This window comes from Rhamphochromis longiceps, linkage group LG7, assembly GCF_057381845.1.
Source record: "Rhamphochromis longiceps isolate RC_006_pf linkage group LG7, R_longiceps_female_GT1.1, whole genome shotgun sequence".
NCBI classification, from domain to species: Eukaryota; Metazoa; Chordata; class Actinopteri; order Cichliformes; family Cichlidae; genus Rhamphochromis; species Rhamphochromis longiceps.
This window is the reverse complement of record NC_140563.1, coordinates 50,466,828-50,494,607: the sequence shown is the minus strand read 5'-3', so window position 1 is coordinate 50,494,607 and position 27,780 is coordinate 50,466,828. Positions and strand designations below refer to the sequence as shown.

General features: G+C 39.2%; 1 protein-coding gene across 3 annotated transcripts in view; it reads right to left on the bottom strand.

Annotated features, from left to right (window-relative positions):
* ptpn13 (protein tyrosine phosphatase non-receptor type 13) overlaps nt 1–27,152 on the bottom strand; it is a 53,862-nt gene extending 26,710 nt beyond the window's left edge. For 2 of the 3 annotated variants that reach the window (XM_085414129.1, XM_085414130.1), the window contains exons 1-7: nt 26,794–27,151; nt 17,014–17,133; nt 12,594–12,760; nt 10,778–10,843; nt 8,389–8,574; nt 8,039–8,126; nt 5,418–6,050 (exon numbers count right to left, since the gene is read on the bottom strand). In XM_085414129.1, coding sequence (XP_085270255.1) covers nt 5,418–6,050; nt 8,039–8,126; nt 8,389–8,574; nt 10,778–10,843; nt 12,594–12,760; nt 17,014–17,128 — 1,255 coding nt within the window. In that variant the 5' untranslated portion in view covers nt 17,129–17,133; nt 26,794–27,151. Of the gene's footprint in view, nt 1–5,417; nt 6,051–8,038; nt 8,127–8,388; nt 8,575–10,777; nt 10,844–12,593; nt 12,761–17,013; nt 17,134–26,793 lie in introns of all 3 variants that reach the window. The other variant, XM_085414128.1, reaches the window with a different exon arrangement.
* Nucleotides 27,153–27,780: the final 628 nt, after the last annotated feature.

The window sequence follows — 27,780 nt, the reverse complement described above, 5'->3', positions numbered from 1 at the left end:
ATTTATCAATATGGATTACTTAACAACACTTTACTGAGCTTCACAGAAAGGAGGAAACATGATAAAAAGCAATAAAGCATTTGATTTTAAAGGAATCTACTTCTACTATTTCAACTACGATGTTTTGCTATAAGTCAGAATGATACTGGAGGTTATTTCAGTTTTATCAACCTTGTCAAGGAAGGAAAAAAAAATAAAAAAAGAATTGTAACCCCACTGTTAAAAAAAACAACAAAAAAACAACAACAAAACAACCCCTACCCTGACTCCCTAAGTCTGGTGAGGTCCTGGAGGTGCTAAAAATAACAGAAAAAAGCTTGGAGCCTATCCCAGATAAATTTCATCCAGGGCGGGGCACCCATTTTGACAGGTCGTTGGTCAATCCCGACAACCACACTTACGAGTTTCCTCCTCATCTAACCCGATTGTCTTTGGACTATGGAAGCAACCGAAGCACCTGGAAAAACCCATGCAGAAAAGTTTGAGCCCAGCTGTGAGATTACCACACTGTGCTGACCCACGCAAAATATAAATATATTTTTATGAATGTGGCAACCTGAATCTGGATACAGATTTAAGATGATTCATGTGCCACACACTCTTTTTGGTCATGGAAACAGCACTAAATGAGTTAGTTGTAACAAAGACAAGAAAAAACAAATCACCCCAAAAAAACCCAAAAAACAAATAATCCCTAGGACCAGTGTGTCAGTCGGTGCTTTTAGGTAATTTCAAAAAGTAACAGAGATGATAACAGCTGAGTGGAGAGTGAGATTTCCCTCATAATGTAAATGTTTATAAGTAAGCAAGGGAACAGAAGGGTTAGAAAAATGCAGAGTTCAAAAAAGATGTAGTGCAAAGCTCATTCTCAGTGCCACCAATTATACCAGCTTCATTCACAGGAAAATATAAAGGAAACCGTAAAGGTAAATAAATAATGCAATAAAATCCTTCTTTTTCTTAAAGATTGTAATGACAGAAAAAAAGATGAGTACTTCTGTTGTTCGTATGTTTTGTTTTCTGGAAATACTTTGCAGGAGAGAGAGCACTCCACACAAACTTGCTGGAAAAGCAGCCTCTACATAACAGTCTCTACATACTTTAAGGCAAAGAGCATCAATTCTAGGAAAGAATTATCAAAGCATGCATTCACCACCAAGCTTTCTCCAGGCTGCACTTCATCTTTCATTTGTCCTCACATACATGTTTATCTCCATGATCTGACTTTATGTAGGTGACACCTCTGCATGTACTACAAGTGTCTACAGTCCTTCAGTCTTTAAGTATTTTACACTGAGAAAAAGACCCTACTCTGACTGTGCTCTGAGGTTATTTAGTCCCTCGGAGCACTAAATAATTGGACATTGGACATTATTCATAATGTGAAGAGGAAATAAGTTAGGTAGCTCAAATGGTTTAGAAATAACAAACAGTCAACAGCTTTCCACAAAAAAAAACAAACACTCAGCAATCTCATCTCCTGCTGACTCAAATAGAATAATTAAGACAATTTCAAAAGGCTGTGATTTACAGACACACCTCCCCTTCCTCTGGAGCAGCAGCGTTCTGTACCGCTGTCCAACATGGACCCACCCCGGCAGAAACCCACATAATCTGCTGCCAAGTGCCGGAAAAGTCCAATAATGTTAGGAATTCCCTCATCTGCTACGCATGACTCCTATTACAGCCTCCAGTTCGACAAGGAAAGCTTTGACTTATTTAAGACTGACACCAAAAATGGTGTGTGGGGGTTGTTTGAGACAGAAGAGCCCAGGTACAGACATGCCCATGCACACAAAGGCATGCACACAAGCACACAAACGTGAGCGTTGCAATACATTTAGACAAGACTTGTAAATGCACGCACACACAGAAGGGCAGTCAAGGGCTGTTTAACCCTGTAAAACCTGAGACCACTGACCACTGCTGTGCCATCACTTTCCTGCAGAAAAGAACAGAAAGAAGTGAGAGAGAGAAAAAAAAAGAAAAGGAAAAGAGGTCTCTGCCAAGAAACACATCCAACAAGGCCCCCTCCAAATGGTTTGTACTCAATTAGGCCCATTCATGGTGTAGCCAAAGAACAGTTGGGTCACCCTTTGCAGACACCCTCAGTCACTTCTGACGGCAGTAAACAAAGCTTCTCTCCAGGATGCTTTGTAATATCCATCATTTAATATTAATGAATAGTTCAACCCACTCAGTCTTCGTTGCACATTCACAAGCAATCACAAACACAACAGTAATGCCATTTTTCCCCACAATTCCTTGCTAAAAATCTCATTTTTAAAAAAATATTTACCACAGTGTTAAAGCCTGCAGCGTGTGGTAGTCATCCCAAAGCTTTAGTTTAAGTTTCTTTCAGTTTGTGGATCTTAAATTGGAAATATCTGCTGGACTTTTTTTAGTGACTCTTTAAATCTGGACCTTGTTTTTGTGTCATCTTAGCAGTTATATGAAGGTGTTGCTCATGCTACCCATTAGGGCTGGGCCATATTATACCGTTCACGGTAATACCGGTATAATGTTAGGCAACGATAGGAAAATGAAATATCGCGATAGAATGGGAGTAAAACGCGCATGCGCAGTGCCTTTGTTTTCATACGCACATGGCCGATTGTTGAGTGAAACTGATGAACCAGAATTGGTTTGTAAAAATGGTGCAACTTCCGTGATGTGGAACTGGTTTGGTGTTTGTCCGTCAGATACACAACAAAGCACATTTTTTTGCAGAACATGCAAGCGGCCGTTGTTATTGTCGTATTTGTCGGACTAAGATGCTCTTAAATCTGGGAGTAATCTGGGTCCTAAACTCCGTATGTTTCAGGTCAAACAACACTGCAGCATCACTTAGAGTTAAAAACTGTCTAAATTCTTTCATCTTTAATAAAACGATCAGCATTGCTGCTTTACCAGGTGTAACTATAAAGTTTAACTTCCAGGCATCCATGAAAACAAAAGTTATTACATTTAACGGAGTTAGAAGTTAGCAGGAAGCTAGCGGAAGTTAGCTCGCTAGTTTCGCTAGTTACCTAAGCATGATATTGCATGTTCTGACTGAGAGATTTCTGAAAAAAATCAAACGTACAGCTCTGCTATCACTTCCAACATAAATGAAGACAGGAAACTAAACAGCAGTGACGTTTGTAGGGTTACTGAAGTTGGGCTAGCTGGTATATAATGATGTGCTACGTGATCGCTAGCGACACAGCTATGTTAGCATAACATAAACAGTGAAGCTGGAGGACGAACACTAACACTTTTCCACTTATAAAAGTGAACGTGAAGGTTCTTCATGGTTAGAGACAAATGCAATCGCATGGCAGGATGCTGTAAACGGACCAAACTTCAGTCAGGAGAACAACTGAGATAATCCATCCACAATACGAGGTTAGTCATTAATATACTGCAACAACATGGGAATAGAGCAGCTGCCAGAGAATTCAACATTAATGAATCAATGGTACAGAAATGGAGGAAGGAAGAAGAATGAGTTTAATAAAGTTTGATTTATCTGACTGCTTTGTTTCGCTTAATGTGCCATATAATCCCGTGCACCTTATGGTCCAAAAAATACGTACTGCACACTGCAGTTTAATGTTGCAAAGCACCTCTTTTTAACTTCAGTGGATATTATACATGGTTATGCTCAGGATATGTCAGCCCATTTCTACTGGAAATGCCTTTTGGTTAAACTTTCAGCAAGGAATTTGCATTTGCACTGTTACATTTTTATAAAGCTTTAATGTACATAAAAACCAGCTTCTTGTTTAAGTGAAAATAAATGGAAGGTTGTCTTTTTGCGCTAGTAATGTTTTGGAGTTGTATTTTGTCTCGCATCAATTATATCGTCTGTTATATCGTTATCGCAAATTTTCAAATATATATCGTGATAAATATTTTTGGCCATATCGCCCTGCTCTACTACCCATAAGGTGTGAAGTGACAAAGTCTTGCACTTTCATGAGATGAAGAAATAAAAAAAAAAACCAAACAAACCCTTAAATCCTCTAAATTACAATCGATACAAAGCAAAGGGGAGTGAAAGAAAAGAAGGCAAGAAGGTACTTGCTGGGGGATGAAAAGCCACAGTCGAGGAAAAGAATGCTTGGTTGGTGGTTCAGTCAGCATCAAAAATAGCTGCGAGAAAAGCAGGGAGGCTGAAGGCTGGACGGAGCACAGAGTGGGGATGTTGCAAGAACAGCAAGAGAGCAAGAGGTAGAAGACAGTGGTTTATTGTATGAAATCGTTCAAGCCTCATGCGCCTTAAACGGCTCTCAGCTGGCCAAGAGACATGTGACTCACTGCATAAACTTACTTTACTAAGAATTTCATAATCTCCAACAGGAAACTTAAAGCTCTTATAACAGATGACTGACGTGTTAAACAGTTCTGCTTGATGTCCTTGATTTAAGCATTGTGCTATTATTTTAAGACTATTTTCCTTTCAGTCTGTACACACTGAAAGTATGTAACTAGTTCGCATCTATCCTTTATATGCATGTTTATAGCCATGATAATTTTTTTTTTTTTTTTAAAGGGATTTTGTATATAACATCTCTGACAGTCAGCAGCAGGCTAGAATTAAGCCAACCTATAATTACTGGTCACTGTAGCAATGAGTCATTCTGTCTAAACCTTGCTGCCCAGCCACCACCAAGCCAGCACCCGGTTCCCCATACTTCACAACACTTAGGTGGTAGTTACTACAGATGGATACGCAACTTGTAACTAGTCCAACTGTCTTGGTTGCTCACTTGATCCCGTTGCTTTCACTTTATTTTTGTCTTTCAGATCAGGTCAGCTGATGACTCCATGCTGTGCCTGATAAATCCATGCACTACAGAGTCTGACACTTAACTTAGATCAAGTGACCCTGAACTGGTCTGTTTTACTTAAGACTTCCTTCCTTGCCACAGTTGCAGACTAAACCCAAGAAATTTGTTGTGGCCAACCACACACATAACAGCAATCTTACATTTTTACACACTATAGGCCACATGTTGTATGCTCTGACAAAGGACTCCTAAGCACACATGACCAAAAGCAACCAGGTGCTTGTTGTTTGTGATGTGTTGAAATAAGGAAAGACTTACATTGAAAAAACATCCCATGGAATGAAAACAACAGCTTGTTAGTCATTCTGTTTATATTAAATCAGCGCCAGCTTCCAAGAAAAGGCCAAAACTGCCATGATGGTTTTTTTTCCTAAAAGTGAAAATCATTCACAACACGTTGTCCACAGTAGGCGTCACAACCACAACGTGATACCACTTTGAATTACATGATTCTGGTTCGTATTTTGTTTTGAAAATTTGTCAAGGAATTTAACAAACACACAACAACACAAACTTAACCCTGAAAACATTCATTTGTACAAATTCTCTATTAAATTAAACCCCTAGCTTCAGCATACTCACCATCCACTGCTTGTCTTAGCGCCTGAAGTTTCCTCTGTTTTTCCTTGATCTTGTCATAGGCACCGGTGATGCCCGAGCCTACAGACAAGGCTGAGTGGTGATGAGGCTTCCGACTGTTCAGCCCACCAAACTCAAGGTATTGAGAATCCCTTTCTCTTAAAGCTTGCAAAGGTGATTTGCGCCTGCCACTGGAGTGTGTACTTAAGGCACTACTGCCTCTTCTTGCATCCTCCAAAGCCCCAAAGCGAAGAGCCTCTGGGTCAATGCAAGCCAAGTCCACAGAGGAAGCCCAGGTCTTCCTGGGCTGACTTAGCTTCAGTTCCCCACTGGAGAAAGGCAGAGATCTACGGTCCAGTTCCACAGGCCGGCCTTTTTGCTGGGGGTGAAAGGGGTGCAGATAGGGATAAGAACGCTGGGAATGGAGCGAGGGGGGCTTTGGGTAGAGTTCACTGGGTAAGTCAGAATTGGTGTGATAATCAGACAGGGAATACTGTAAAGCTGCCCCGTCATCCCCCTTCAAAAGATCCTGGATTGGCAGTGAGCCCATGGAACGACTAAGGCCTCGGTTTAGAGAGGTTTGTTCCTGAGTCTTCGCTCTGTAGCGCTCCAGAACCCGAGGGGCAGCACTCCTCCCTAAGAGCAGGGGAGAACCAAAATTTTAAACACCAAGCAGATACAGAGGCTGACAAGTGTTAAAATAGCTGCTTTGTGTCCAATAGTATATGACTGTTACACTTTTGCATGTAAAACAAACAACAGCAGCCCAAGGAATAAAAAGCTAATATTACTACAGTTCCTCAGTTTGTTGAGAAACTATTTTTCCATTGTTTTAAAAGGAAACCAAATTGTGGCCCAATAACTAACAATTTCTGCCACAAGCATCTTACAATCTAGCACTGCCTTTCCCCGAATAAGAACTTTTGCTTTCACCATCCATAAATTTTAAGTTTGCCTTTCCAGGCATATAAACAATACTAGTAAAGTCTATTTTTTAGTGAGAAATAAACCAGTGAAGTATGCAGGAACAAAACAAAGGGAAGAAATACAGAAACAAGAGGGTAAACGGGCAGATGTTGAGGCCTGTAAAAAAATAAAAATCCTGCATGTGGGTTGGTTTTAATCTAGAAAGCATATGTTTGGAAATGCATTAAAGATAGCCAGATTCCAGTCTTCCAGGAACTCAGGAGGAAACTTGAAAAAACTTGACTGAGTAAAACTGGAATAAAAAAAAAATTTATGCTGCATGTCTTTGATTTGTCAAAGAGGTGAGTTACACTCCCAGACACGCTGCCAGTCGATCACAATGATGACATGCACAGCATGTGTAAAAGGAACAAAGACAATATCTAAATTCCCTAAGCAGCAATAAGAACTTGGAGCCACTGGGTTAAGGGTGACACAGAGAGAGAGAGCTGGTCCTTTCAGAGGAAAGATGCTTAAGAACTGAGTAATACTCTTTGCATGTACTTTCCCTAGGGCTGGCTGGGGATCAACCAGGGAAACAAAGCACTGATACAAACAGGAGACCAGCAGCTACACTGATGACTCCAAAATATGCATCTGTAATCAATGCCATGCCGTGCTTACATAATGGAGATGGAAGCCATGTTTGTGCTCTGCTCTCCTCTTCATGGCCTGGAAAAATGCCCGAGTTCTCTCAGAAACCACTGGGAAGATTTGTTCATATTTTCCTGAATTAAATCAGACTCGAGGTTGTAACTTGGTGTTCCTCTCTCTGACTACTTTCACTTCTTTCCCACAGACTGCAGACTGAGTATGTCACTGATAAATGGTTAGAAAACAAGGTGAGCAATTTACATTTGATACTTTCTTCATTAAAATATATTTTTAATAAACATGTGGGCAACCAGCATAAACTGTTAAGCCCTCACAGCTTAAAGATTAGGGGTGAGTAAAACCACCAGGCCAGCATATTACGATGACCCCATGAGCTGCCGTTCTTTCGTGTTTTGCCAAACATTTTAACCGACTTATGGACCTCTGAAGGTGTCCCGTGGTTTCTGGCACCACAGAAGGAGCTCAGTAAGTTGTGAGAACCCCTAACACCCTTTCGCAATTTGATTGTTTTTCTTTCCATGAATAACTTTATACCGACAACAACAAGCACCCTGCATAGTTGGCTGTTTCAGAGATGAAGACTTGGCTACTGTCAATATAATCTTCAACACAATGGCAATTCACTATTCATCCAACATATACCAGATTGTTATTTAATCTTCCATGTCACAATGTTATTCTCTGTATCTATCAGTGGACACATGTTTTGGGTCATCTCTGGACTCGCTTGACAAATTGAATTTCAAAGTGTTCCCAAACGTTCTAAACAAAGCCTGCTTATCTAAGATCTGGTGATTTGTTTTAGAGAGAGGCTGAACTTGTGACCCTCATATGAAGATTACACAGAATGTAGGTAAACAAAACATTTAAGTGCAACGGACTAATATTTGCTGAGTTCGACACTAAAAATAAATAAAAACCTTATCGCGTTGGCAGCCTTTTATCCGCCTGCAGCCAATAGATACGACTCAGTGTGGAAATTAATGATTTTGAGCACACCACTGCAACGTTACTGTGTGTCACTTAGGTGCAGCTCATCTTACCTGAGGGCAACCCTTTGCCCCTCAGCCTCTCCCGAATCTCTTTGCTCCGCTCCGGAAGAGATTCTCTGTCAGTCAGCAAACCGTCCAGCTGTGAAAAAGACAGAAAATGAAAAACAAAGAGTGAGGGTGAAAGAAGGAAGACGTCCTGAAACATGTTCTATCAGCATGACCACATCACCTGTTGTATAATTCAAACCTAGCGTGCTTTTGGAAGAGCTTGTTATAGGTCTTTAACATACACTTAGCTAAGAAGCATTCTTCCTATAAAGGCTTCCTGACAGTTTCGCAAATATGGACTCTTAGACAGGAATGCTGGAATTTCATTATATATACATCATCACATGTTATACCTGAGAAAGGCTGCCCAGCACTGTCCTGACGAGTCTTCTGATATAACTGAAAGGAGGGTCACAGCTGGAGTTTCGGATGTGTTTGCTGGAGATGTCCAGGACTGTGCGCAGTGATATTCGACTCAATGTAATGTCATCACACATGTTGAGGAGTAAACTGTTTATGTGTTCTCCCAGCTCCATAGGCTGCATAGGGGTGGGGGTGTGGGGGGAAATAACACAGTTAAGATACAAACAGTGAAAAGAGCGTCTTGTTCTCAAGCATCCTGGCAAAAGGTTGGTCTAGATTTTAATTAGCGTCACAGTCACTACATGACATCAAATTAAACTTTATTAAATAATATCAGAATTCATCTCTCTGTTAAACGGAGAAAAGTTTGGCTGCTTTTGGACCGAACACTTTAGCAGTTGGGAGGGCTCAGCAGATACATTACAAGCAGTTGTTTTGATCAACAGTAGATGCACATTCACAAACAGGAACTGAAGCAAGGCTAGGACACCACCTAATGTTTTCATTCTTTAGTTTCTGTTAATCCTGTTTTCAGCTTCTTCATTTTCTCTGTTTTTAAAAATGGGAAATTTTGGTGGTGGATTCCTGTGTTTAATCAAACAAGGTACACTTTCATCTGCACATATCTTAAAACCTTTGTCTTATGATAAGAAAGTACCCAGTCCATGATGGAAGCTTAAAACAAAAAGACCCTAAAAACAGATTTCTGAGAGATGTGATGGTCCCCAATTCAGTGGTTTGTAGAAGTAAAAACACGTATACTACCTCCAACAGGTATTACATTATGAAAATAGTTTCTGTTATCCAAAAGTGCCTTCTTTACATGCATTTCTGTTCATTCTTCATGTTTTTCAACAAGTCGGATCATTTTACATCATGCAGGTGTATTGCCGGGGTATCACAGAAGTACTGTGTTGAGTTTTAGGTCACTTGGATGAAAAATTTTCCTACTTTAGATAAAGAATTGGGTAATTGATAAGATTTTAATGATATCAACTCCAGTACTGACTGTGCTTGTATCCCTGATTCTTTATCGATTTTCTGGGTAGTTTAAGAAAAAGAAAAATAAGACGACTCTGGTATGCCAAAGCAGTACTATTGTGATTTTTGCCTTGTTTTGCAATACATGACTGTCAGAAAAACATACCAGCAGCGATAACAGGTACTGATAAGACTGTTGGCATGTTGGAAGCTTTTCTTAGTGCCCATCACCAGTACAAAATATTTTTTATGCACTCGATCATCTTTTATTTTTTCATATTTTTTGGTACTGTAGCATTTGGCTGTGGGCAGTGAGCTAGCAACTGATTTCCAACATTTACCTTATCTTAGAAATAAAGGGGAGTTTTTCAACAGAGCGAATGTTGCAATCCACCCATTCCACAGACAAAATGCTTTGATTTTGTTTTTTCCTCCATATATCATGGGATTTTTCAAAATACGGGATGAACAAAGTATTTCTTTACCTATTCTACTGGAGAGTTGAGTAGAATGACATAGCGTTATGTGTTTTAAGTGCGCGCAGCAGCACTTTTAAGGGTGACAGGAAAGGCTGATGAGATGTGGATGGATGAGAGTGGATGGAGCCTCAGCCTTTCAGTGAAGCCGAGCTGATGGCAAACTTGAGTGTGAGATGCCTCTAAACTGTGGGTGGTATTTTCTCACAATAGTGAGCACGCTGTGCAGATTATCTTTTATACCTGACTGACTCTGGTCGAGATATGAGCATGTCTTCAAACCATCTCTGTAAATTCCAGAGTGCCTTTACCTTTTCTTCCATTTCTTATCTAGATGTGAAGATCATAGTTTGGAAAAAGCCAGATATGCCTGAAACCTCATTGGTACAGGTATCTGTGGAAGTATTTGGTACAACAATAGAGGGACATGCGCTACTTTCTCCTACTCCACTGTTCTCCACCATTTCGGCAGCATGCCTGTGCAGGTTTGACAGCTGAATTTTAAGTAATTCCACAATGCTCAACATGATAGATACTATTAAACCTTGACAAACACAGGTGTGTCTCTTCCAGTAAAACCCGTTCAACACTTGCTGTATTTGCCAAGTGTGCCATTTAAACACCTGATGTCATATCTTTAGTTCAGTCTCACACAGGCAACAATGTATCACTTCTACACTTTAAAATGTGCTGCTATCTAAACTCTAAGATTTTTTTTTAATGTATATTCACTTCACTGAATATAAATATATATATACTTTTAGTTTATAAGACTTTGTTAAAGTGTACACAGAATTCCACATCCAAAGCTGTCCAGGTGGCCGGATTGGAGCCTTTGGTGGGCCATTCTGGACCCCCAGGCCATATGTTTGACACCCTTGCTCTGCACATTTGGAAGGAAGCATCTGTGTTAAAGATTTACCTGACTATGGGGGATCTCATAGTCCGCCCCCCAGAATAAGGTCATCCCCAGAGAGTACATGTGCATCTGTGAAAAATAACACCACATTATATTTCATTCACTCAAGACAAAATGCATGCAACAGTAAATAATAATAACAATATATGTATAAAGATGAGGCACAAAACCTGAAAGCAAGTGAAAGATAAATGGACTAAGGCTCAACAACTGCTAAGAGTTTTTAGGGGAGGCGGGGGAGGGAAAAAAAGGACAGGGGCTCTCAACCTAAATCCAGAAACATTTTTCCATTTTCCCCTCCTTACTCCTCTCCGCTCGTTGCGTGGAAGAGAAATTACTTCCCCTGAATGTTGGGCTTGGTAGAGGAAAGAATAATTCAGCGCCTGCCAAAGAATGCAACGTTGCCTTCAAGGTCTTTTAGGAACACATCACAGAGTACAAATTTAAAGAAACACTAACACTTTCAGAAAACGTGTAACCTTAGACGTCGATTAAAAGTGACAATATGACCTCTATATGTCAAAAAAGCAAGAGGAAAACTTGCACATGACGTATGTTTATCCCCAGTATGATTATGAAGGAAACAGATCATATTCTCTACACTGAAATAACTGAGCTGGGGAGACAGGCCCAGGGTTGGAAAACTGACTCAGCAAAAAACCATGTTGAGGTCTGTGGGTCTGTGCCAGAGACGGGAATCCAGTCATGCAAGGTTTTTGCTCTTCACCAGAGAGGCAGAGTTAAAATGAGGGGGTGTGGGTGTGCTGTGATCGCTCACAACTTCAAATCTGAATCATCTACATGCTGTCTCTGCTTTTTCAGTGAAGAAATGCTCTAACCATACACACTGACTAATAGTATCATCTATACCCAACATTTAACACGAAACGTTGCAAAACAGACTAAATGTACTAAATACAGAAAATGTACAAAACTTTAAAAACGCAAGACATCTAAAAAAAACAAAGACAAAAAACCGTGATCGACAATACAGACAGAACAAAAATAGCTCCGCCTTATTTGTTCGTTTTCCATTGAGCATGTCATTTGCGTGTCTTTTGAAACTTTGGATGCTAAGGAAAACAATGACTAGCATCAGCAAAATGACGTAAGCAGGATCTTAAAGAAACAGAAAAAGAAAGCACGACACACAGCTATGCACGTAAGGAAGATCTGTCTGCCAGTAAAGACGCAAAGTATATGTAAACCTTTCACAGTAATGTGACCTTTTCACAGCATTTCTAACCATTTAATGAACAATTATTCATCATGCTTGAGTACGTGAAACCGATAAACAAAGCAAGTTATAAACATTTTTCTTACAATCATGGTGATTTTCTTTTGGATTCTGCTAAAACATCTTTGGGAAAGATAATTTAAAAATTCCTTTGTGCAGGAAACCCCCCGATGAGCACACAGGTGTTGACACATATTTCTCTAGCCACTGTCAGGCTATTAAACTAATGGTTTTGTGCCAACAAACCACCAAAAGGCAGAAAAGTTAAGCATGTCTGACAAAAAAAAAAAAAAAAATCTCCATTTAAGGGAGAAAATGCACCTATGTCATTAGTTAGGATACAACCGACATGACTTGGTAAGAAAGAGCGAATGTAAACATGGCTATGTTTAGAACAAGGGGTACTCAACAGTCACTGACTGGTTAGATGACACCAAGTGATGGTTCGAAATGAATGTTTAGTTTAAACACAAGATTTCACTTAAAAATATGGGCAACAACAAAAGATTAGAGCACAGACACACGTAGACTAAACAATTTGGCAGATGCTGTCGCCACGTGGTGTATTATCATGGTTTATACCTTTTCTATGTCAGAAACAGAAGTCAAGGAGTTCCCCTTCAGGACCTCTGGTGCTGTGAAGGCCCTTAAGTCCTGCTGGGTGACATACTCGTCTGTGAATGAGATGTTGCCAGATGGCATGAGCAGGAGGGACCAGGGAGATATAATGAAGCCCATGGCTGAAGGGTCTGGAAATGGAAATAACATTTCAATGATTAGTTTGCCATCACGGTTGAACAGCAGAAAAAAATAAAAATAAATCATAGTTTCTTCACATAAATTCTTAGCCATTCCCACATATTCACACAAGGACAGCGTTAAAGTCAAGATCTGTGTTTTTAAGCTTCATACTAGCATCAAATTTTGTCTAAGCATTTACAGCCTGGATCCAGTGACTACACATATCCAACCACAGTGGATGTTTCTCGCTATGGCTTTGGCGTTTATGGAAATTCAAGATTATTGAAGTAAACAAAAACACATGTTGCTTTCTTAGTCGGCAAGAAAATAACAGTTGGGGCATGGTTGCAGAAAGGAATGGCCACACAGCGTAATTCTCTTTTCCTAAAAAACCACAGCCAGTGCGATGGTGGGAGAAGGTTTTAAAAATACACAAAGGAATGTTTAAGCAGCGCTGCAAAATTATTTTCTTTGACTGATAGTTAACTCTGAGAGGAGCAGGGAGACGAACACAGGAATTTGATTTGAGGCAAAGCTGGTTTTTACTAAGTAAATACAAGTTTCCTGTTTAAAAACTCATGTGACCAAGATCTTACTCAAAAGTAACTGGTTTAGTAGTAAGTCTATCCCATGCGAAGCTTTTGCTGACCAGACTGACTCAGCCTGAGCACATGCATTTCATGACAAATTTTAATACATTGCAGATATATGCAGAAATCATGCTAGAAGGATAGTGCTTGTCAAGCCAACAGAACACCATGCAATGCAACATCACATAACCTACCATCTTCAAATGTACGTTTTTAGCCTTTTGAACTGCTAACTAAACTTAAGGAACAGGAAATAATTTTAAACAGCTATATTTATAGCCCATTCAGCTAGGAATGAGAACTAAGCAACTTATCCAGTTGAGAGCTGGTACCAAATTATCCAATTCATCAGAATCGTATGCCTCTAAGCTAAACAATGCCTTTTTATCAGTGCTGGCATGTTTTTTTGACAAGCAAGCATTACAAAATGAGACTCATGGTAGGTGATATTTTGAACACACATGTGCAAGCTTTTTTCCCCTTAACCATTCCTACAATGAGTCCAGAGATGAAGAAGAACTGCTTTTGAAGATACAGCGACTGGAATTTTCTTGGCCATCTGAGTGTCCATCCTGATTTTTTCTGAATCCAATTTTGTTTCTAGGAACTGAAATTGATAGCATGTGCTCTCATTCATTTATTTCTTCTTTAATAGAAAACTGAATTTGTGTTCTTAATAAGAACACTGACCACTTAACTTTTTCCCCCAAAGAGGCCCCAGGTCCTCAAGTCACTCTTACTCAAATAAAATCTCAAAGTGAAGTGTTTTACATAGTAGTAAAAGAAAATTAATGAAAATTAACTGGAGTATAAACTACTTTCTCTGATATGCATTATATGTCTGTGTAAATCTGCAATTACTTATCCGAAAAACTTGGCCATTGGGTACTTTGCAACATGACTTTAGCTGTACTACAAACACTGCTTACTCAGCTGAGCTCACAACTTTGCAGTCGGAGGTAGTACTTTGACTAAAATAAAATAAATAATAATTTATATTTTGTTACCACCTAGCCCTATATAAAAAAAGGAAATGGCAGATTACTGGTTACATTTTGGGTAGTAATCAGCCAATCACGTGGCAGTAACTCGGTGCATTTACGCATGCAGATATGGTCAAGACCCATAGGAGATCATCAGAATATGTAAGAAAGGTGAGTGACTCTGAATGTTACATGGTTGTTGGTGCCACACAGGATGGTCTGAGGATGTCAGAAACTGCTGATCTACTGGGATTTTCCCCACACAGCCATCTCTATGCTTCACAGAGAAAGGTTCAAGAAAGAGAAAATATCCAGTGAGAAGTACAGGTCAGACAAAAATGCTCCCCTACATATTAGCTGAGCATCATTTGGTTCTCACAGCCTATTTTTAGTATTACTGAACGGCTGATCTGGTGACTCAATCTATCACCGTTGATTGAGTCACCAGAACTCAATCCATGGTGGTGGAACGAGAGACTCACATCAGAGATGTGCAGCAGAGAAATCGACAGCAACTGTGTTATGCTATCATGTTATATCAGACCAAATCTCTGAGGCACTCCTCTAATATATAAATGGGACCGTGAAGAGAAATTCCTACAACAAATTAGAAACACTCACCCAGCACGTATTCAAACAAATCATTCTTATATAAATATACAAACCACTACTGTTTACACAAGAGAAAAAAAAAACCTGTGCTAGTGGTGTTTGACCACATTAGCACACTCAGAGTGGTGGAAAATCTTCACCCTACATTTAACCACAAAGACAATGACAAATCTGGTGCAAAAAGCACATATCCAACACACTTCACCAAAAAAACCAAACCAAAACCTATTGTTTTCTCTTTGTTTAAAGTGTTTCTAGTCATAAATGGCCAACTTCATCTAAGAGAACATCCAACACAAATATTAAAGTTAAATGGTTACTAATATTAATCCACTGTCATAAACTGTCTTACATAGCTTTTAACTATATAACAGCTGGCTTCAACATTTGCTAGTTAAATTGTAGCTTCTCTATGCAGTCTAAAACTATCCAACTAAAAATATACTCAGCATAGCAACACAACTACACAATAGCAAAACAAAAATTATGGTGCATTCATATCATTATTCTCCTACAAGTCTTGCCACCTAGCTAGTTCACCTTTTGAACTATTATATAAATTAACCACAATTTCAGTGGTCATGAGACAGAAACTACATGTATAGAGTCACAAGTCAGCTTTGATAGAACTGGTTAAAAGGTATGTTGACATGCCCCAAATGTTCTTCCCACGGGAAGAGATGCTTCCATCAGGACTTCTGAAAGAAAAGACTTTAAACCAGGATTCACTCTGTGTCTCTCCTAAAATGTCTCTGATTAGAAGAGAATATCATAAATAACTGGTACATCAATGCCATGTCAAGACTACTTTTATCGAAAATATTCCAAATATCAGTCTTTCATTCCTGTCCTTAATATCTTCAGAGCTTTATCTCATAAGACAATACATTTCTGTATAAGAGTATTTGAGCATAGATTGCTTGTAATTAATGTTAAATATTTGCAGGCTACGCTGATAAGAGAGGGTTATTACAGCATTACCAGTACTGTCTGGAAATGAAACCAATCAGAAAAACTAGAAGTTGAACTCAAGCTGGTTCATGCAGACTGTAGAAATGCACAAAGTCAGTGGTTGACAGTTTATTTGACACAGTCCTGCCCTAGAGGCACCATCGAGAGCATCCTGTCGAGCTGCATCACTGTGTGGTTTGGAGCCTGCAATGCGTCCTGTCATAGAACCCTCCAACGCATAGTGAGAGCTGCAGAGAGGATCATTGGTGTCTCTCTCCCCTCCCTCCAGGACATTTACAGCACCCGTCTCACTAAAAAAGCCCTTTGCATAGCGGCTGATCCCACGCACCCAATGCAAAGCTTCTTCAAGCTGCTGCCGTCGGGGAGGAGACTGCGGAGTCTCCAGGCCAGGACCAGCAGGCTGAAGGACAGCTTCATCCATCAGGCTGTCAGGAAGCTTAACTCCCTCCCGATTCTGCCCCCTCTCCCCTCTCTCCTCCACGGTCTCACTGAACTCTGTCACACACACACAAACACACACACTCTCTGACTCACTCACTGGCCTGCACCAGTTACCAGTCACTTTGTGGAGCATTGGACTGCCATTACCTCATAAGACTTTGTTGTTACACTTTCTCTTACCGTACACTACTAAATCTCCATTTGCACTATTTGCCTATTTGCACTACTCTGCCTGGTTTACACTCAATGTCACTTACCCATTATATTGTATATTGTATAGCTTTCTTGTTATATGTAAAATTGTATTTATTTAAATTTTTACTTTTTAATTATTTTACTTGCATTTTTAATCACTTTTATATTTAAATATATTCAAATGTTCATTTGCTATTTATCTAGGGATTGAGAGTAACGCAATTTCTATTCTCTGTATGTCCTGTACATGTGGCAGAATCGACAAATAAAGTTGACTTTGACTTTGACTATGTAATCAGGTGCAATGAAATTTTGTCTTAACACCCAGGGACTGCAATGTCTGCTGACTCACTTCCTCTGACTCATATGTTGTTTAAAATTTTCTTAAGTTACAAACTGATATGATTGCATAGTAATGCATGATGATGACAGAATAAGTCCTCTACCTTTGATTCCATGTTCACCTACCTTTGTGAAAAAGTTCTTGGAGGCTCTCTGCACTCTGACTCAGCACTGCCCAGACCTCCTCTTCCTGGAGAGGACCTCCTCGAACCTCCAAGGCTTCTGCCAGAGACACATGCATGTTCCCTGCAGAAATACAGCAAGACGAACATTAAAAATTTAATTTACACAAAAAGACCTTCTGAAATCTAAAGAAATACGTATTTATGCCAGAATTAAGATTGCTGTCTTGAAATTTTAATGCTTCCATCCAAGTTTTATTTATTTTTTGAAACGACTGCAAAAACTTTAAATATTGTTTTCTGCAAACTTCCCCCATAAAGACAACATTGAAGCCTGCCCGTACCCTTTAATTTAATTGTTTTGACACCTCAGTAAATATCAATAAACATGTTTTTAACACCAATTACAATAGTTTCTGCGTTTTTCCAAGGGTAGTTGCATAAACAGAGATCATCCTCACTAACTTCTAATGCACACTATAAGTAGGCCTGAAATACGACATGATTTGCTCAGGTCAGAAAAGAGCTTCAAGAGTTACTCCTAGTAGTCTTTCAGATGGTGAAGTATAAAATATAGCAGACCTTTAATTCAGTCCATTCCATCAAATTTACTGATTACCCATCCACTGATGTTGGACGAGAATGCCTAGCTTGCAGTCTCCGCTCTAATTCATCCCAAAGGTGTAGAGGTCAGGACTCTGTGGAGGCCAGTCAAGTTCTTCCACACCAAACTCGCTCATCCATGTCTATATGGGCGTTGTGTTGTGTCCTGGTGCGCAGTTATGTTGGAACAGGACAGGGCCATTCCGAACATGTTCCCATAAAATACTCCAAAATGTTTTGGTATGCTGAATATTAAGAGTTCCTTTCACTGGAAGTAAAGGGTCAAGCCCAGCTCCTGTAAAACACAATACTACACCACAATTCCCGCCCAAACTTTACTTGGCACAATGCAATCAGACAATTACCGTTTTCCTGGCAACCGCCAAACCCATACTCATCTAGTCTAGTGGAGAGGTGTAAATTGTCGCTCCAGAGAACACGTCTCCACTGCCATAGGGTCCAGTGGTGGCCTGTTTTACACAACACCATGCAATAATTTGCATTTCGCTAGGTGATGTAAGGCTTGGATTTAGCTGCACAGCCATGGAAACCCACCCCATGAAGCTCTCTACGGACTGTCCTTGAGCTAATCTCAATGCCACATGAAGTTTGGAGGTCTGTAGTTATTGACACTGCAGAAAGTTGGTGACCTTTGTGCACTATGATTTTACGTCTTCAAGTGCTTGATTTTATACACCTGTGACTATGGAAGTGATTAAACAGCAGAATTCAGAATGGGTGAGTGAATACTCAGCAAACAGAGATTTCTTGATTAGAAAAAAAAAAAAACCCAATCAGGCTCATGAGTGCAGACATTAATTCAATTGTCAAGCTTTGCAATGCAACAAGAATATTTTAATATCTCCATTTAACACATTCCTGGAGCATGACTACTTCATGACAAATGCATGATTGCGCTGAGTTTTGTTTTAGGCCAAGTATTTGACTAAATCAGACTTAAAATTATACAGATATGTTTCTGTCTGGTGACAGCACTTAAAATCAACTCCCCTCCTGCATGGAAATCACTTTCAATTAATTCTAGGGCCATACACACAAAAAAATGCATTTTTTTTAAATGTAAACTTTTAATTGGCTGGGATTTCAGTACTTGCTTTATTAAACCACAAACACCTACAATAGCGCCTGACAAAATACTCTCAAAATGCTTTCAGAGGCACAGAAGTCATTTCACAAAAAATGCTAAGTATTTTTAGGTTAAACCCACACAGGAAGTCAACACAACAGGTAAGACAGGATAATAAAGAAGGAGCCTGCACAAATCCACAAGATGACACATATAGTTCAATCTAATTCATCTAAAATGGATTTGGTGCTCTCAAATTCAACGTTATCAAAACTCAGTGACTAAATACATGAGTAACTAAATAATCTACCTTAAAGGCAAGTCCCATAGTGAGACATTTCACTCATGCTACTCTGAGAGCTGATGTTATGCAAGAACCAAAGGTTACAAAACAAGGACACTTTCTAAACTTCTAACAAAACAAAAATCCTAAATGTTGCAAATGAGCATCTTAGTTTGCCACCAATCTACTTTAGGAAGTCTTTCACAGTCAACTGGACGGTCTATGGTCCCTGTGTGTATGTTTTATTCCTTTATTCCTTTTCCTTTGTGTCAACAAGTGTGTGCCTTAAGATGTTTTTCTGCACGGTATGCAGAGGGGGAATGTGCATTTTAGCAGTTCCTCTGGCTTTTTATAATGAGCCAGCTAATACTTGCTAACACAACTAAACCATGAAAAGTACTTTGTGTATACACTACTCAAAACACCAACTACTAAGTGCACTGGCCTGGCTTCTCTGTGTGTGTAAAAAAAAAAAAAAAAAAAAAAAAATCTGTTTGTATTTGATTACAAATACTACTAAAAGTCAGAAATCATTTTTATTCATGCACTAAAACTTCACTAGATTCCCTGTCATATAAAAATCACCTACAAAGACTATTTTAAATAGGAAAATAAAAAAATATTTGCTGGAAGATCACATTTTAACCACTTATTATTATTTATGTTTTTTACTGTCTCCACTGTGCAGCTGTTTACTGTTTTTGGACTGTTTTGGTTTTATGTACTGTAATGTGATTCTAACCTTTGTTCTAAGCTGTACAACAGGGGCTTGTTGTGAACCAGTATTAACTTAGGTGGGACAATTAAATGTATTTAATGTTGCATTTTATTTTTCCTGCATCATAAAAGGAATCAGTCATCTGTTTTACAAGAGCATCCGCCATAAGTTTTTGTTACTCCATATTTCTGCCAATGCAAGACAAAAGACAACTTGCATTTCTTGCAAGTCAGCAGCTTCCAGAAAAGTCATTTTTCACATTCCCAGAGGACGACTTCATGTTCCAACAATTTAAAGACTTCAAGGACCTTTTAATACATTTTTAATAAATTTAAGATGTAACTGTTGTAACTTAAATACGTTTGGGTTTTTGACTGTTTACCCAGCTATAATAATTCTTAAAACGTTAATTGGAGCTCTTTTACCTGAAGATTAAAATTTGTTATCATTTGCTAGATTTTAGAAAATTATTTCAAAAGACTAACCTACATATTGTCAAGATCATAAGCTGAGAACGGACTGAAACAATCGATAGATTATGTAAACATACAGAATAATTAGACTTTTACTCACCTGTTGAGACTTCACACCACAGTATCTCACACACTATACAACAACATACAGGCTGGTACAAGGTGCATAGTTAGCATTACTGGTTGTTAGCAGGATTCTTCTTGAATGAAGTAATTGCACTTTTTGGCACTTCTAAGATGCCTTACAAGAGGCAAATGAAAGTGAGTTTTAATTTTTAATTCACGCTTTTTAAATTTAGGCATAATTTAAATTTTTTGTATTGAAAAATCCAATCCATAATACAAAATGTTCCTTTCTCTTGTAGTATGCTAATAAATATATAAAAAAGGACATTGGGGAAAAAACCAAAAACGTCATGTTCAGAGAAAGCTAAAATATTATTGGATATGTGGATAACTTCGACATTCCACCAAATTCTATGATACTGTTTTAAAGGATCCATCTGTGAATAACTTTGCATGTACAGCTTTCTTTTACACAAGCCAGCAACAACACAACATGTTAAATTACTAGCTATGGCTGCAATTGCCTTTTATGGAATTTTAAAAAATAAATAAATAAACCCAAATCTGCCAAGGGCTGTATATCCTTTTCCATTTGGCACTTAAAAACATGTGTTAGCCATCTTGTTAGATGACCTTAAACACTGACCACCAAAATTCTAATCAGTTCAGCCTTGTGTCCAAGTGAGTTTTGCGTCACATTTAAATATATTTCCTCAAAGCTTTCAAGAGATATAACATGAACATAATAGGATGTGCAGACATGCTATCAAACTGTAGCGGCATCCATATCTGCCCAGTGTTGGCGGATGTCTGCGTGTCAGCAAAAAGATTACAGTTAGTGATGTCACTGGCTGACGTTATCATGTCAATTTTCTAAATTTAAAAAAATAAATAAATAAAACAGTGCACTTATTTTTTTTTTTAACAATTTAAATGCCAAAGAAAATCTAAGAAATGCTAAATAAACAAAGAGAACAATTATTTGCACTGACACTGACTATTCACCATGTTGGTATTATAAAACATTGGTATTAACCCAGAATTTCACATCTATATAGCACACAGACTAAATAAATAAATACTAATAGAGCTTAACAATAAATGTGGAAAAAGGGGGAACATATTTCCCACTTATGATATACAATAGGAATAATATACGGTCAAATCAGCCCATGAAACAGAGCATCTGAAAATTACACTTTCTGTTTTAGTCAAAGCTATATTTACCTTAGACTTTTAGCTTCCCCACCCAATTACTGAGTCATTAATCAAACATATTGCTTCAAAGTGAAATAATGCTTTAATTTATTTAAGAATTATAGTCCTACATTTATTCATGTAAGAAATGCACAGATTTGTTCTCCTTGCTGACCGGACACAGAAAGAAAGCAAATATTTACAAACACGAAATATCACAACAATACAAGACAATGTATTTAACCACTGTATTTACCCCTGCTTAAACCTGCGTACATGATTTACATTAAATCTACCCTACACACCAATGAATGAGAAAATGGCACAAGGAATATCTTCTTTTATCTGTAGTTTTTCCTTTGTTTGATTTTTCTCTCCAGCTACTGTGCTGCACTGACAACTCTAGCTAATCTTCCCAATCGAGTGATGGAATGATACCAATGTAAGCAAAACAGGAAGCTCCAGTTTTACAGACTAATTTACCCTGAGCAGAAACTGTGAACTCATTTCACTTAGTTCAAACATAAACAACCATATTTGCAACTTCGTGCGCATGTGTGTCATATATAAATGGCTCTGTTGTGTTGGTTTGTAGTGCAATTTCTCCAGGATATAAAAATGTCACTGTAAAGCTGTAAAGCATTGTTGCTTTACAGCATATTTCCTGATATGCAAATATCGAGGGCAAAGCAACAGATTCAGAAGGTGTGGCAGGTGTACTTGGTTAAAAATATGCATTACTGTGTTGCATTTATATAATAATAATGTGCATTTGTAGTGAGGATTTAAAGATGTAAAATTCAGATAACAAAAAAAAAAGGGGGGGGGGGGGCTTTCACACAGAGGGCACAACAGCAAGAAGGAATAACCTGCCAATATCAAGCATCAGCCTTAATGCACACTATGCCTGTTACGTTGTTCTGGCATCAATGTACAACTAGCATTTAAATATGCAGCAAATGTAAAACCTTGTGTAAAGTAGCCCATGTCCTTTCTCACAAAACTGAAAAAAGTCCACACTAAAAACAGGACAACTATACACTCAGCCAGTTCAGCCAGTGTGGTAAAGACAACCTGATAAAATCTTATCATTTCAGAAACTGCACAGATTCTCCCACACAACCATCTCCACAACCCACAGAGAATGGTGTGAGAAACAGAAAATAATCCAGTGAGCAGCAGTTCTCTGGAAGAAAATGCCTTGTTGATGTCAGAGGCGAATGCACAGATTGCTTTGAGCAGATAGTAAGGCTTGGTCTGATGAGTCTTGAACTCTATTGCAACACTGAGAAATTCGGGTTAGAATTTGGCATAAACAACATGGATCTCAAGACAAAGGGTGTCCAGCTCAGTACCAATCAGTGTACCTAATGAAGTGGAAGTGAGTGAATGTATGTAGATGTGCTTGATCACAGCTTTGAGACAAGATTTCATTAATCAGAACTCAACACAAAAGTCCCACCAAAAAAGTCAAGAAATGAAATCCAAACAGGAAAACAAGCATAACTGCAATAAAAGATCAACCAAACAGCAGCCACTTAAAACATGTACTAGACTGTGTAATGTCACATTAAATTAATTTTCATCTTCTGTTGAAAAACTGTACTTAAAACATTTTTCCAAAGAGCTTAAAATCTTTCATATTTGGATCAGATATCGGTCTGACACGGACTCAAAGAAGTAGCTCGGGTATCTGTGGAAGCACTGAGCACTGGTAGCGATCTGTTCAGTTCCATATTGTTCTGAATTTATTTTGCACTCGTTGCTCAAAGGACAACTCAGCATACCACTGATTGTGTGAGAGGAGAGGTCTTTAAGGCAATCATAAATTCAGGCACAGTTAAGCCAATCACAATGAACTAAAATGAAATGGAAGCAAATAAATCAGGTAAACAACGTAAACAGGTGAACAAAAAGTTTATCTTATATATCTTGGCCCTGTTAAGTATTTATTTTTTTAACCAAACAATGCCAATATAAAACAAATGTAGACTTTCAACCAGTTCCAGGTATTAGCATACAACCAAAACGTATCTGTATCAGAACCGCCAGCCGAGATAGTGTCCCTGCCTCGTAAGTTGGCAGCCAATCAGATGTGGCAAAGACACAAAAAGGAGCTTAACAGCAACCATGTCCACACCTAATGTTTCATTTGAAATTTGACTGCATTACATGATATTACTGCTCTGAAGTGTTGCCAGCACCAAGCACCTGTGTTTTCCTCTTTCCCTTGGACCACACCTTTGGCCTCATTTGGTCTAATGACACTCAGTTCTTTTGCAAATTGCAAATTTCACAACTGAGAAAAAAGAAAGAAAAAAAAAAATCACAAGAACATGATAGGAAATATCCAAATATCAGTACTGGTGACTGGCAAAAACATGGCATTTACCAGGGTCACTGGCTGATATATCATATTACATAATATCATCAGTAGCAGAAAGCATCTGAAAATCCATTTTCCCACCTTTTTGTCACCAGGAAACTGAGAGACCTTGGACTAAAACTTTCATGACAACTGAGGGAGTGTTGTTGGGTGACTATGTGTGAGGATGAGAGAGAGTAAAAAGGGTTTTACTTAATCTCTTAGGTCAGCTGGAGAAATGTCAAAGACCATCGGTCTAAAATCGCACCAAATTGTGAGCAAATCCCATTTAAGTGGATAATATGAAAAATCCAACATGCTTGTGGTTCTATGAAACTCTCTGGGGATAGAAGTGTTACAGAACCCATTACCATCCCCTAAGAAGATATCACAAAAGAAAAGCCATGTACCAGTGTTGTTATGTCTGGCACTATGAACTCATATGCTATAAACTGGGTCACCAGCCTGTTCTAGCGCTGTATTTTATTTCTGAAAATAATACGTGAAACAGTTTCCTTTCAGTGAATCTTAGCCTGGAGAAGAGGGTTAATGAGTAAGCAGGCCAAAATTCTTATGCAGGAATGCAGGTTAACCATTCTAGCCATCAGGAGGCGTGAAGTTGGAGGCGAAGTGGGATACTACCCATCTTGCTCATTACCCATGAGAATGGGGAGAGTGGGTGCTGTGAAGCCCGATTGTTTTGTGGCCCTTGTTATTTTAACAGAGACCTACAGTGGAATGTTTTTTATCCTCACTCAGGCTACTGTGCAGGCCAGCTCCTCTCTCTCATTGGACTATGGTCCTGCTCATTATTGAGGGTGCTTAGAAGGCAGCGGGCCAAATCAGCGAGAGCAGACAGCCTTCACCACTTCAGCGCCCCATTCTCTGTTTTCCAAAGTGTAGAAATGTTTGTTCCCAGAAATTCCTCTGAATTCCCATACCATAGCTAGAAAAAAAGGGGGAAACTAAACAAAGATTAGTCTGCTGCTTTTCGTGTTTAAAAGCCTAGGCTACAGTCACAAGGATTTTAAAGAAAATAATCCTGGAAACGTGATAATGTTCTTTACTCTGCACTTTTCCTTTCCTCCCACCTTCCTCTGTCACGGCTACCAGTCCACAAAATGGATTTGAAAACAATCACCTGCAGCTAAATAACAGAAGCACACATAATTCCAGTTTCTCCTGCTGTCTTCCAAGTTCATCCCTCAGCAATAAACAAAAATCTAACCCTGCTCAAAATCATCTGAAAACAAGCCTAGCCGCACTTTGGGGGCAATGTGGCATAAAAGCACCAGATTCCACTCTTGCGTCCAAAAGCACAAACTAATAAAGATATGAGAAGGAATGTGTTCATATCCTCCAAACATCAGACCTGTGGTCTCAGCTGGCAAGCACATCTGGAACAGAAGCTGGTAAGAGGTGGTAGGGAGGGGAGAGGGGTTACCCTGCACCAGGACTGAGGTGAAAATCGTCCTGAAGGTTTTGCGTGCCAGGAAAATTCAGTACCAAACTCTGAGTGAACCTCTATTCCCCGAATCTTACTGTACAGTGCAGCCTGCAAGCACATGATTCAAATTTAAAAAACACACCCGTGTGTGTGTGTGTCTTGAATTTGAAGAAAGGCTTGATCAAGATATCTTTCGCGAACACGCCTTATGACACAAGCAATGAGAATTCATACATAGCTAACTAGGCTGCACACTACTGAGGTGATAAAATGCAACTTTAAGCCAGAATTATGGTTTGAAAACCTCAACCTTCACTACCTGTTAAAGTAGCTGATGTGGTGCTCCTTACTGCGAAAATTAATCTGCTGTTGTATTCACAGCTGTGTCCCGCTCATGCTTGCTTATGAAAGAAACTGAGCAGAGCAGGAGTGACTCAACTAAATAAAATGGGAAAACCCAGTGGTGAGTTTTCATTATTTTTGACTGACGTACAATCAGTAGACATGCTTTTCCACATTACTTATGAATGTCTAAACAGGGATGCTTATAATTACAGCAATGGGACCAGTACCTTCCAAGTACGTCCCGTTAATCATCTCTTAGCGTTGGTGTTTGTCTTGTTTTTTGGTTGTTTTTGTTTTGAACAAAGCTTGGGTAGGAACCAGAAAAGAGAGCTTAGACTATTTTGTTGAATATCAGCCCAGCTCTGGACCAACAGCCCTCACTTCTCATTTTGGTCTCTACCTCATCCGTTCCATTTCTGTTAATCACAGGGTTGCTGTGAGTACAGTGACATGCAGAGCTTGGTTTTGCAAAAAAACCTCACTCCAGCTCCCCCCCACCTCTTCCCAGCACACACACACACAAACCCAACCCACTGTCTATATTCCTATTTTTTCCTCTTTTTCTTGACGGTGCCCCATTACAGCCACTTTAAACCTGGTCAGGCACACAGCCTAACCTGATCGTTATATTGTCTGCAAATTGACCTCTGACCTTAGGTTAATTACCACAGAAAAGCGGTGAAGTTAAGGGGGAGGGGGGCCAAGCTGCCTTTCCCGATAACACTATACCGCTTCACCTTTTGTTAGGGTTTGGAAGGAGCGTATATGCTAAAATGTTATTCGGATTTCTCATAATTATCCAAAAATTTCCAGGTAGAATCACTTGAAATGAGTCAGTCTGCCAGTCTTGTGCTATTCTTGAGGTGGTGTTTCCACCCTCGCAAGATTACAATACGATGTGATTAGCTTAGAGATGCCCCATTTGTCATGGGTTCTGGACTAAGTTAACAAGACATGACGCATAACTTTTAAGGTCGAGACGTATTAGTTAAACATCAACAGTGCAGCCTGCTATTAGTTCTGACGATGTTAGTTTTGTTATTAGTTTAAAAAAAAAGGTGGAAAAGACATAAAACCTCCGGTATTTGAGGCTCCTCACGAGTTACTCAATCCCTCGGTTATCCCGGTTTGGCTAAAGTTAGCTAGGACACTATAAAGTTTGTTTACATCACTTTCTGAGCGGTTCATAAAAAAGCTTACCGGCCGAGACGAGCTACAAAATCAGCTGTGAGGGAAATGTTGGTGCTCGGACGAGGTTATGAGTGGGCATACAAACGGCACCAGACGCCATCCCATCCACAAAGCAACATCTTGGATCGTAACTGTCGGCGAGGCAGGCAGGCAGGCGGAGAGGCAACAGGTTTACCTTTCCGCGGAGCAGTCACCTATAAAAATCCACTTCCACTGAAGCTGGCCACAGCGAATGGAAAAAAAAAAAAAGTAAAACTGTTCTTCTGAAACTCCTCAGAAGCTGCGCTTGTTGGCCACTAAACAGTACTGCTCTCACCACCAGAGAAGCCAAGTTACCATTACTGCTGAGGAGTGGAACAGCCCCTCCCTTTGCGCGTGGGCTGACTGGAAGTAACCAGACACCTTACTGTGGCTGTCTATTGGCTCTCCGCGAGGGGACTGTCATTTAGCCGTTCCTATAGTAACACAGTACCAAGTCATGGAAGCAGAGTATGTATCCAGATCGCCGACGTTTCTTAAAAAAATGCTCTTATAAAATTAAATATTGTCCACTGAGATACATTTAATAGTTGTATAAGAACGAAGTTTTTTTTTTATTACTTTAAGATAAATTTCTCTGAAATACACCACTTCCATAGGGTTATGTATGGTATGTGTGTGAATCTGTGTATTTTAATATAACTGAAAGGCTGTTTTTAAAGAGTTCTTAAACCATGGGAAATTATGACGGACCCGACCTGTTTCCTGTTTAAAATAATTCCAAAATTAACCATGATTTCTGTATATCCCATAACATCAAAATGAGTCAACTAAGCAGTCAGGAAGCAATTCACTGCTGAGTACTTCCTTCCTATAGGTGCTCTTGTCTTGATGAGCTATTTTTGTGGTTTACTTTGCGCCATCTTGTGACATTTATTCCTCATTACAACCCTTAGTAGCCAGATTGTGGCCAAGGGTTATCTCTGCCTGCCTGTGCCTGTTAGTGCTAAAAGACAT